This window comes from Leptosomus discolor, chromosome 13, assembly GCF_034619465.1.
Source record: "Leptosomus discolor isolate bLepDis1 chromosome 13, bLepDis1.hap2, whole genome shotgun sequence".
Lineage (NCBI taxonomy): Eukaryota > Metazoa > Chordata > Aves > Leptosomiformes > Leptosomidae > Leptosomus > Leptosomus discolor.
This window is the reverse complement of record NC_141403.1, coordinates 7,422,251-7,435,032: the sequence shown is the minus strand read 5'-3', so window position 1 is coordinate 7,435,032 and position 12,782 is coordinate 7,422,251. Positions and strand designations below refer to the sequence as shown.

The window sequence follows — 12,782 nt, the reverse complement described above, 5'->3', positions numbered from 1 at the left end:
AATGCTAAGCCTTTCAACTATCAGTGTGTAGCTGCCTAAGAATACTGAATGGAAGGACTATCTCTCTTGGATCATACAGTACCATACACTGCTGTTACACATTAACTATATTGTATAATCTCTGATAAATTTGTCAAGATCTAATTTAAAAGCAGCTACATTGAGCTTCTTTCCTTCTCTTTAGTTAAGTCTAAAAGAGAGCTATGCTAAAAAATTCATTCTTTCTTTCTCAGAAATCTTTTAATGTTCTCAGAATGGCATTAACAGACTGCTGAAACCCATTTATTTTTATGACAACTTTGTCCATTAGCTTAAATAACTCTTTTCCCTCCTTGATATGTAAGCCACCATTAATTTGATAGATCACAACTGTGTCCGTTTTGAGCATTTAATTTGCTAATCTGAATATGTCACGTTTGTTCAACACCCTTTCACAACAAAGGCTTGCCATATTCCCAGTCATCATGTCGTCTTTACAGCTATTCCAGCTTGAACCTGTCCTTCTGGACAGGGGTGACCACAACTGCATGCAGCGTTCCCTAGGAAATACCCCTGTTTCTCCGTAGTGGCATTAATTCTTTTTGATCTACACTGATAATGCCTACGTACGTTGTGTGGTCACAACCATCTCACTCACAGCCATGTCACGTTACTGCCCCCAAAATTATCCTGCGATCACTTTTCTCAGGTATTTCTCCTAGTCGTACCCTGATGATGAACCCCTGTAACAGAAATTGTTACAAGACACGGGGATACAAAACCAATACAATTTTAGACTCTTCGCTCTTATTTAGTTCCTAATTTTTCCCCAAAATCGATGGAAATTAAGAACCTGTGTCAGAATTAAGAGCTCAAATATTTAGCTGGGTTTACACCTAATTGTGTTCAAGCTTTGTGCTACAGAGTTCAGTTCCATTGCTTTCATCCAGTTCTCAAAGTTCACCAGACAACTTCTTTGTCTCCTGATTGTACTCTCAGCTTTGTAGCACCAACAGATTTCATCAGCATATTAATTCTCTGTTATTCAGCTCTTTACAATTCTTCCTTTTACTGCTACTTTCCACTTTCTTATTACTACCTAATAATTTCCTGTAAAGAAACAAAATTTGGTACTGAAACTTAGAGAGATTAGATGTCATTACATTTTTCTGACTGGAAAATATTTCTCAAGATTATCAACTTTGTTTTACAATCTATCTTTAGTCCAAGTCATGATGCATCCCTTCTCATTTCCTATTTTCCTCTATTATCTTAACTATTCTTTTCTTCAAAACACGTTATAAAACTTTACATGTGTTTGATTACCAGCTCTACAGTCACCTAAATTACACTTTCTGCTTTTTAGGTGGAGGTATTACTTTTGTTATTTTCAAGTCATATCTTCTGTCTTCGTGAAATTGTTTTTGCCACTAGATCTGCCACTTTGTTTCTCATTTCCTTCAATGTTCTGGGCTAGTGACTCCTTTGGTTGTCACTGTTTGACTACATGAAACTCGAAGTTCTATTTGCATTTCAGATTTGGTGATTTCCAGTAACCTCATTCCCATGATTTCCAATAACCTCATTCCCATTAGTAATTTTGGTTTTGCTTCCCTTGCCAACATTATGGTTCCTTAATGAAAACAAAGATAAAATTTTCTATTTCTTTAGGGATTTTACCAGCATGACCTTATCTGCACTCTATCATTCCGGCACGGTCACACATCTTTCCAGCTTCTTTTTATAAGTAAATTGGTGAAGAACCTTTACTATTTGTTTTAATTCTTATATAAAATCTGACTCAGCTTGACATTTAGTAAGTCCCATTGTATACATACACTTTCCGACCTCTAAGGCATAGTGCTCTTTGCTGATCAGTCTTTTATTTCTCCATTCCTTATAGGCTCTCTGCTTAATTGTCATACTCTTTCTAAAGTTATTATACACCCAGACCAGAACTGATTTTCAATAAATACAGAGCTGGGTATTAAAAATCATAGACTGGAATGTATTAGAAACTCTGCACTCAGATTTTTGAGGACTATGTATGTGTGGGGAAACAGAGGAAGGAGCGAGTTTTTATGTAGCTATGTTCAGACACTAATTAAGGTGCATAAACAAGGATGCAAGATTTCTCTGCACTTTTCATCTTATCAGTGAAGAAAGACGTGACAGACTCTGACCAACCTGGAGCTTCTGCTCTGAATTACCCTCAGGAGATGCCTGCCTCGCTCTGTGGATTATGTAGGGCACCTATGGAATTTACTTTTTCAGAGACCTGGAATACTTGCAGTGGTGCAATACAGCTATTTCTTATTATTGAAGCTGTCACTACGCTAGCTGCTCATCCTGTGCTTGTATTTCCATGGTATTCTGTCCTTCTGCTGTCTCTGTGACATTATTTTTCTGCTTCCTAAGATCATATAAGATATTTGCTAGTGGACTAAGTACAGGCAGCTAAATATGGAGATACACACTACTAACTGTGTCTGCAACTGTGTGTGTTATAAAGCTCTCTAAGCGTAAAATGAAATATCCATGAGCATAGAAATTAATAAAGATCAGTTTGCAAAACTGCTGATATAGAACACCTTCAGATTAGTTAAATTTACATAGTTTGGTCTACCAGTTCTGATTCAGATTTCATAAATGGACCCAAACCAACATTTTACACCTCTTCAAAAAAGACATGTGAGAGAGCTAAGCAATCCAGTACCCTGGCAGAGCACAAAAGACTTACCATGGTTTCAGTGTCTAAGTTGTTCCTGCATTTTGGTCTTTTTTTTCATTAAACAATCTGAATAGGATATTGGGTTCAGGTCAACTAACTGTTTGCAAGAACTTGTGCCATTGATGTAAGTAAAAAAGAAAAGTGCAAATAAAAGCAAATGCTTTCTGCAAATATATGAACATACGGGAAAATCTCATTCTGCTAAAAGAGTTTTTGTATCTCTTCTTGCGATTTCATCACTGTTGCAGGAGCCTTCTGCTCTGCATTGACTGCCATATGGAACATCCTACCTCTTTCTGCTTCAGCTTTTTTCTAGCCTCAACTAAAAACATAGTTCCTTCATTGCCTCCACCACTTAGTATCTCCCTTCTGCTCTAGTCTTTCTTCCCTGAACATTATAACTGTATTTACCAGCTCTGGAAAGTGTTTGAAGAGACAATTTGTGTGAGAGATGCAGCTCACATTTAAGCCGTATTATTTCTGTATTTTGGTTTTAGTCTGAAAAGTAACTCGAGAAATAATATTGATTACAATTAAAACAAAACCTGGAAGAAGCTTTGATGATTTTGGACCTTACCATGAATCTTTCCTGTCAACGTCCCATTCCTGACTTTTCCAAGAAGTTTCAACATTCTTTCCATCTGTGCGTCACCAACTCCACTGTCTAACCATTGCTGGCAAAGAAATGCGTATTGGCCATCAGTCTTGCCTGATTCATGGATGACAATGTAGTCCAGGTACCATCCAGCTCCATAACCCACATTATGGTGCTCAACAAGCACTTTGCTTAACTGTCCAAGGTCTACTGCTCTCATTTCACAGATACAAACCTGAGAAGGTAAAGGCAAAATGATCAGCAAACTGATTAAACCATGTATTTTATCATCCATCTTTAAGAAGATTATGTTTGGAAAGACAGATTCCTTTCACTGCTAAAGTATCTCTTCCTTTCTGATAGTAAAGAAAGATATTATAGGCCGACATTCGTATTTGGAGACCCTGTTCAGAAAATAAGTGGGCCCTTGAATCTGTACATTTTTCCTTGTTCATGATCACTGCATCCCAGGCTCTATTATGAAAAACATCCCACTATTTTCGGTAGAAAGAAATCTCTGATCATTAATTTACTTACAAAAGCCTCATGAAAATTGAAGTTCAATGAATCCCTCATAACTGAAACAAAGGGAGCACTTCAAATATCAGGACAGGCCTAGTAAATTGAACTTCGGTTTAGATAAGGCATTTTATTTTTAAAGATTTCAAAGTCTTTTATATTCTAAGACATCCTATTTTTCAAATGGGAAATGTCGTATTATTCAACTCTGAGCAGAAGTACTGACACTGTTGATGGCTACGCAAACAAAGGAAGATACTGACTTTAGAAACGATAACTAAGGCTGTGCACGCATACAGGCAAGAATTGATGTGCTCTTCGGATGTAAATAGACATCTGTTTAAATATTGCTACGGCTACCAGTAAACAAAAGCTAAATGGCAACTGCACTAGTGCATGTTGGGATGAATAAATTATGTGTGTGAGAAAATTAATGTGTTCCATGCAAGAGATAATATGAGTGGGTGGGTAGATACATGGGCATGTGTGTGGGTGACATTAAAAAAAACCCAGATGGATAGTAGAAACAGACGTTATAATTTTTATTTGTTGCCAACCAATTTGCCACTAGGCAGGAAAAAGCATGAGGACCAGAAAGCAGCAAAGGAAGAGATGATTTTTAGAAAGAATTATGTCATCTGGCCCATTCTCCTGTCTGTGTCAGACTATTCTCTACGATGTGCTCAGAAAAAGAAAACATCAGAGTTATTATTCCTATCACAGCCTTAGGACTTCCAGTCCTCTTACCTTGTTATATCCACGATCTCCCCAAACAGTTACCATGGCAAGTTGTACCCCTTCACATAATGCATATGTAGCCCAAAATAAGATCTAGCTGTGAGGAACATCGTGTAAATAACATTTTGGGAGCAGTTATTGCTTTTTAATTTTATTCTTTGTAGTTCCGAGCCAAATATAATTTTCCTGTCAGTCTACATGACCCTTGACTTAGAGGAAATAGCCTGTATTGCTAATATTCATCTTCCTTTACAGCTAACTCCATTTGAAAAAGGGACCTATCATTAGTCTCATTCTTTGTGATAATAATTAACAGTCATTAGACAACAGTGGTCATAATCACCCATTGTTATCAATGAATTCTCATAATAATACATTAAATTGCCTACTCCCTCGGCATTAGCAAGAATGTACTTTAGACTGATGTCATTACATTCCTTTTTTTTTTTTCCCCCTCAGTATAAAGACATTGAGAACTGCATTAAACACACTACTGGAAGTGTAGTTAATGAAAGCCAAAAGGATTTTATTTAAACTGTCTTGTTGTAGATAAAGTGTTAGCTAGGCAAAATTACAATCTCTGTTTATTTAACCCATTACACTGGTGAAAAAGTTAGACATACAATTACTTAAATAAATATAAACCAGGCATACTTTCTGCAGTAATTAAATCGGCTTTACTCTCTTTTCTTATGCTGTTTTGCAATTTTCTGTCTTACTAGCTTTTCCTTATATTCAGTCCTTTATCAGCCAAGAGAGATCCTTTTTTTCATATCTCAAGTTTCCTTAACTTTGTTTTCTGTGCCTGTCCATTCTATATTTTCCAGGGATATTGCTGATGTAATCTTGTCTCTCAAGACAGCTTGCCCTTTACATCCCTTCTTTTCACCTTCTATTCTTAAGATACTCTCACTAAAAACCTCATTCCAGCTTTTTTATTAATCTACTTCTACGTAAAAAGAATGTAAGACTGGTGGTAGTATGTCAGACTGCAGATCCATCTAGTCCAGTGTACTGTTGCCAACAGCTACCAATAACAAATTTCTAGGGAAGAGTTGAAAAACAGGGCAAACATATAGAGATGCTTCTTGAATATAAAGTCTCTCAGGCTTTAGCAATTTGTGGCTCAGAGATTTCCTGAGCCAGAGATTGTGTCTTTGCACTTAACAACCCTCAGTGGAAAGTTGTCTTCCATGACAATGTGCAATGGCTTTTTGCACCAACATGCATTTTACCGTCTGCAACATCTTGTGCCAGAAAGTAAAACGCATTAATTATGCACCGTGTAAAAAACGACCTCCTTTTGTTTCGAATCTGCCACCTGCAGGTTTCATCTAAAGCTTTCGAGCCCTTGTATTTCATGAGAAAATAGAATTATTCATTTTCTCCATGCCATTTTATATTTCTTATGTCCCTCTGCCTTCCTCTCATCATCCCTTTTCCAGGCCAAACAGTACTTGTTTGCTTAGTTGCTCCTTGTATGGCAGATATTTCATATCACTTGACATTATTCTTGCACTTTTAAAGAGGAGTGAATCAGAACAAAACACAGCATCTACTACGCATCCACACCAGAGAACTCACCCGGGGGCGTGACTGTAATTTCTACTTTGTGGTGGCTGGGGCTTTTTTTCCTTTTCCTAATAATTGATCCATTCTGTTTTCCTTTTATTTCATCTCTACTGAGCACTGGGTGATATCACTACAGAGCTCTCCTAATGCTAAGGTCACCTTCCTCTTTCAGAGCCCATCATTTTACATGCAAATTTAAGGGGCTTTCCCCCTCACAGCCACTGCTTTTTCATTTAGCTACAATGAATTTCATGTGCCATTTTATTACCCAGTCACTCTGCATGAGGTCCTTCTGAAGTCTCTGCCACCAACTTTCATATTTATTGCCTTAAATATCTTACTATCATCAGAACATTTTGCCGTCTCACTGCCCAAGAAGCTATTGCACAAGGCAGAACACTAATACACAAAATACCTAAGCTGAAGAAAATTCTCATTGTCCACAGTACAAAAATAGCTCACCTAAAACAAAGGATCTGCTTGGGAAGACACTCAGCACTACTGCTCAAAGAGTGGCTCTGATTTCTTTAACACTAACAGCTGTGTCACTGACTCTGTATTAACATCCAGCTTCAAAGTGCCATGTAAATTATTTCTTTTTAGACTTCTTTTCCAGATTAGCTCACTGGCTATGTACCTTTACGTCTTTTATTAGCTCTTATAATTGTCTAGAAACGTTTGTCCTCAAAAATGCCAAGAATTAACCTGTATTTTTAATAATATCTCCAGGCAATCAACGTCACAAACATCTTCCTATATTTTAATAGCACAGTTTGGACTAAGGCAGCGGGATTCTGCAAACAACGACACCTTATTTAAAAAAAAAAAAATTAAAAAAATAAAAAAAGCTTGCAAGAGACTAAAGAGACTATAAGAAAAAGAAAGAAAAACATGCCTGATTACTTTGGGTGGGAAGGCTATAGTCAAATTATTAAATATCTCCCAGTGCAGAGTAATTTCACTAGGTGCCAGGGCACTAAATACTGTCATGAATCTAGCACTAAGATATTGTTGTGAAAAGGAGAGATTAAGCATATTTTTAAAATATGCATTTAATTCTCCTTAGTACTAAATGAAAAGGAAAATAAACTTCACTGAAATATATATGCTTAACACATTTCATTCTTGCCTAAACTACTGGTTATCTTCATTTTACAGTGGGAAATGAGGGACACAAGGAGGGTAAAATGATACATTCGGATCATCAGGTGACCCAGTGACTGAGCTTAAAAATGAAGGTAGGTGTCCTGCCTGTGAATGCTGAACACGCTGTATCACAGTCCATTTAGAGTGATCTGCAGACAGTACCTTGAGCTAAGCTAACGGAACTCTGACAAAGAAGAAAAAAGAGAAGCAGAGGAGGTGATGGCAAATTTTTAAAGAGGTTGCGAATGTATTACTGAAGAGTCAGAAAAAGATAGAAGGAAAAGTGTAAGTAGGATGATTAAAGAGATGTTCTTCTACACAAGGAACAATGAACAATCCACTGACAAGACAAGTGCTCAGAGGATAGAGGTCTATAAAAGCAAGAATGGTAAAGAGAAGGTGACAAGGAAAAAAACATTCACTGCGTCTTCCAGTAAAAGAAGGCAAATCAGATGAAACAAGTATGTGGAAGTTTTACACGGGTTGCAGATCAAGTGCAGTCCATACTGCCACAGGAGGCCGTGGATCCTCATCATATGTTTAAAAAGTGTTTACACAAGTTCATGGAAGAAAAATTATCAATGACTACGGGACACGAGGATGACATGGCTGGTTGCTATGTTTCTAAGCTCAAGAAAATATTTTGACATAAAACAGACAAAGGAAGAATTGCTTAAGGGCAAGGCTAGGAAAGCAGTGGAAGAGGTTGCCTAGGAAAGTATGGCATCTCAGCCAAGAGAGATCTTAAGAAACGGTATGAAATAAGCATAGAGCATCCTTTATTGTACAGGATCAATTGAAAGCTCTCTTTAAATCTCATCTTTTCATATTCAGGCTGAGTCCAGGGGATGTGTGAACATGTCGTGTAGATATAATCGTTAATATGGTAATCAGCAAAGGCTGACCAGCAAATCTCTCCTAGGATTTATCTTGAGCAGCCATAGTATGTTTACAAGCAGCTTTACCTGTTTGCAATTCTGTATATAAATGAATTAATTAATATACAGTAGCTAACATTTTTTAAATTTCTCTTTAAACTATATCTGGACAGATCTTTTTAAAAAAATGGGGTTTAAAGGAGCAGTCACAGGAAATAGTCATGATATTTCAGCTTCACAAATATCTGAAAACTAAGCCATGGAATTCTATATATCATTGGGTTCAATTCCAGTTTCTAAGAACAGTTACTGATGGCTTGTGGGTTTCGAATTTATTGGTACTTGAACTATTCTTAAACCGTAATCCCAAGTCAGGAAAAATATCTATACGAAGCAACACATCTTTTCCACAGGTTACCACAGTGTAACGTCGATGCTTGCATTTGGCGGTTGAAAAGAAATATGATATTGGAAGAAAGTAATAAAAAAACACATTAAGCAAATGTGTAGGGAAAATAACTCAGTACTAACCTGTCCTTTTTCAAAATTTGAGTGCTTTAGTCTCCTTTTGCAGGAGTCTCCCTGCTCTCCAAATACCGTGATAAATACATCTGCATCAGTCCCAGATGCAGGCAACGTTCCCGTATGAACACTGATCGAGTAAAGAACTTCTGTCATGAAAAATCAGTGACACCAGATGTTACTAAATCAGACTATTTAGCAATGTAATTACCAAACATTATAAACCAATTTATTTTAGGTAAAAGGACCAAGGAATGAAGTTAAGAGTAATTGACATTAATGTTCTCTCTGAGTTTCATATAGATTGCTAGCTACCTCGCAACAGCAGAGTACAGCATTAGAGATGAAATGCCCTTTATGAATCAATGCAACAATCCATGCTTACATTATAGAAAAAGAAAATGTTGTAGTTCTGGAGTCTCATCCAGTGGTCACAGAAATAAACTGAAAGAATCACACTGATTTTATCAGGCTTTGTAAACAGCCTTGAATTCCTGTAGGAATTAGAGGTCTTAAATTGAGTTAGGATTTATCAACTCTAACAACATTTTACCAAAGAAAAAACATGGTTATAACAGATGAAATACACTTGTTGTTCTGGATCAGCTGAATGCTGTTTTAGTCTGTCATTTTGATAATTATGGCCAATATCAATTACTATGTTTAGGAGAAATGTCTCAGCTATTTATACAGATATACATTGTTATATTATTCTTCACCACAAAGGACAGCTTGCCATGACTTTTGGCTGATGAGTCATGTAGTGCATATTCCTCGAGGCAGCATGACAGAGGAATTATTTTTATGGGTTCTGGAAGCTCTATGAAGAATTAAATGTTATAGCAGGCGGTTAAGATATATTTCCATTTGCAGTCCAGCCTTCAGTTAGATACTAAATGCAAAAAGTTTTTAATATTTTAAGTAAGACTTCTGTTCGTAGGGTATAATGAATAAGGATTCTTTTCTAAATATTTTATAAAATGTAATCAGAACAAAGGGAAGATGTTATCATATTTTAAATACAATGATGAAATGAAACAGAGCTTCTGGGGCAGAAATGGAGCTTGCAGAAAACCTCAAAAAGGTTGTTTTTTTCTCTTTGTAATTCGTGTCATTATGACTTTGCACATGCCTTTTTAAAATTTGTGATTTAGACCCTTACCGAGTATAAAATCAGTAATTTTTTGAAAATTTTAACAGAAATGCACTAATTGGGCTTTGCACATTTTTCAGACTTTCAAATTGGTACATAGCCTAGTGAAAACGAGTCGTGTCAGTTGGTTTAAAATAGGAAAAAGTGCTTTAACAATACACATTATTAAAGACCCTTCACAGTTTACACAGGTATGTTGAATGTGTCTTTAAAGACAATTTTGAGTGTTTTTATAATATATATAGAAAATGCTTTGCAGTCTTGCCCATTGTGTTCATCCCATTAGGCAGTTCACAGCTTTGTGCATTTGCCCTTGTATTTGTTTTTTAGTTCAGCAGCTTACCCCTGAGCGGTGCCTTGTCTGGCCTGACGGCTGCGAGCTCTGTCACGGTCTCAGATCCGTCTTCTCCAAACACACATTTGGCTTCACTGTGAAAGCCCAGCTCTTGTTTAGTGTCCAGGTCTTTTAGCTGAAGCTGCAGAATCAGAAGAAGAAATTAATTTATCTGAATTATTTTGTTTCTTATTTCCATCCCCACAGAAACTGGCACTTCTTCCTGTTGTTAATGCCGGCACACACTATATGAAAGCCACCTGATTTTGCATAAGACCTACAGTAGTTGCTGCAAGCCTCTGATTCTGCAGCCTGATGTTTATAGGTGTATTCTTCATTGCGTATCGACACAGGCATAGCACCCATTTGTAGAGAACCAATGAAGGACACAGATTAAATTGACCTGTATATACTTGCAATTTCAGAATGTCAGATGAATGAATACAGTTACATCAATCTTAATAGCATACGCCTGTTTTGCAAAAACATTCGTTTTCTGCTTTTTGTTTGTTTACATGTGACTTGCTATATCTCAGCTAGGATTTCCAAAGTTGGCAGAAATAGGTGTCCAGTGGCCTTCAGGGGTCCCAGTGGAAATAAGCAATTTGAAGAATGAATTCCATCAGAAAGTATGAGCTTACATTCAGCTTCGTTCCAACTGACTTTAAATACTTAGTGAAGACAGAAAAAATTAGGTTCCAAATTTATGAACTTGGAAGCTCCAAATCAATGGAGGAAGGGCAGCCTTGGGAGCCCGCCTATCCTAGCTACCGAGAAAGTCAATGTGGAGATCAGAGTCACAGGAGGGCAGCTCAGATCGTGAGATTTAGCCTAGGTCGGGTTACAAAATACAGGATGACAGACTATCAAGCATTTGTGGAAACATTTCTAGTAATTATTATTTGCAGGATTGGACTTGATACACAGCTAATGACTATGAGTTCGCAGAAATGGTTTCTTCAGCCTTTAGAATCACTTTGTATAGAAATATTATATACAAGACATTAAAAACTAAGAAAAATGAAAGAAAAACTTAATTTCATTATGGCATTAAGTAATTCAAATTCTTAGGCAGAGGTTTCCAAAATGGCTGTGGTTACTTATTACCACTACTGACACCGGTGGCAGCAATGAAAGTTTGTGGCTCATTGGACAGGGTACACATACCACTGTTTGGACAGCCCATGTTCAGATTTCCTTACAGACTACAAGTGCAAGCTGTGAAATGCAGAAATATCTATATAATTGAACTGCATAATTTAAATTATTAATTTTGGCAGTTGCACTCTTAAAAATTTTGTCAGACTATCTTGTCTCTGGGTTCCTAGAAACGCAGCAACTGAACATTTTCCATTGCTGCTTACGCTTTGTGCCCAGTGCTTCACAAGATCAGGCACAAGGCTTCCAGAGGAAAGCAAACAACTCCTCACAACCATTTCCAGAATTAAACCATTAAGTACTTGAATAAACAGTGTTTTTCTTTCGATGGTATTAAATTCCACTAAAATTGCAGCCAGTTGTTTACCCACTTTTTGCACTTGCAATAATTGATTTTTCTCACACTAAATGTCCAACTTCTTTTCATACAAAAATAGCCTCCCTAACTTCTGTCAATATAAACATCCCTAACTAAATATCAATAAGTATCACAAACTCCTGTCTGTATTAAAATCGGACTAAGGGTTACCTGCATATGCAGGCAGATGACCTGCAGAAACTGGCTTCATAAAAATGAGATGTGTAAATTTATGCAGACTTTGGCCTTAAAAACAAGTGTACTTCACAAATTCTTCTTAGTTGTTAGATTCCATCTAAGTGTGAACTTTATCTCCAAATCATACAGTGTTTCTGTATTCTATATGAAAGTAGAAATGATTTTGTATTTTATTTTGGAAAGGCCAGAAACTATTTTTCAACAAGAAAAAGCTACTCATTCTACAGTACATAAATTTTCGAAAGTTACAGAAAATACATTTTAGCTAAGGTTATATCATTTTCTACAGAAGTGTGCAGGAAAACATAGGAGATGAACAGGAAAAACTCTGGTACTCTGAAGCTGCTGTAAACACCAGAATAGAGAGTTTCTGAATTCTCAGTTCAGCAAAAGGAACGTAGGGATTTTATCTCCTTTTTTAGCCTTTGCAGTTTCACCTGTAATCTGTGTTTTTGTGGAATTTCTGAAACTTTGGCTATTACTTCTTTCACTTAAGGAGAAAGCAAGGAAGGACATTCTTTTCAGTCGGGGCTGGGTTTGGCCACTGATTCATAGTGAGCTTACACATGGTGACTGCCTCCTGTAGGCTTTCTATTTCTGTACAGCGCCTTTATTTTTTACTGCACCCTAAGAGTCCTATTAAAACAAAATCAACTTGTTACATTTTAGATTATGCTGCCATGTATAAATAATTTATAAACAGACTAATAAATGAGTAATAGACATTATAGGCATATTACTGGCACAAGCAGTGTATGTTATTGTGGCTTATGTTGTGGGTTGTAAGTGCACCAGTAGAAGAGACTACATAGGTCTAGAGCAACCTACTGACTTGTAGGTTGTAACAATTTATAGCTACTAATAAACCAACTATTAAATAACTTTTGAAGTGCTTAAAAGT

At 36.7% G+C, this 12,782-nt stretch overlaps 1 protein-coding gene across 1 annotated transcript in view; it reads right to left on the bottom strand.

Annotated features, from left to right (window-relative positions):
* Positions 1-12,782, bottom strand: part of RP1 (RP1 axonemal microtubule associated) — a 165,028-nt gene that overhangs the window by 34,730 nt on the left and 117,516 nt on the right. The window contains exons 42-44 of the mRNA XM_086472701.1: positions 10,177-10,309; positions 8,690-8,829; positions 3,288-3,540 (exon numbers count right to left, since the gene is read on the bottom strand). Of these exons, the coding sequence (XP_086328827.1) occupies positions 3,288-3,540; positions 8,690-8,829; positions 10,177-10,309 (526 nt within the window). The remainder of the gene's footprint in view (positions 1-3,287; positions 3,541-8,689; positions 8,830-10,176; positions 10,310-12,782) is intronic.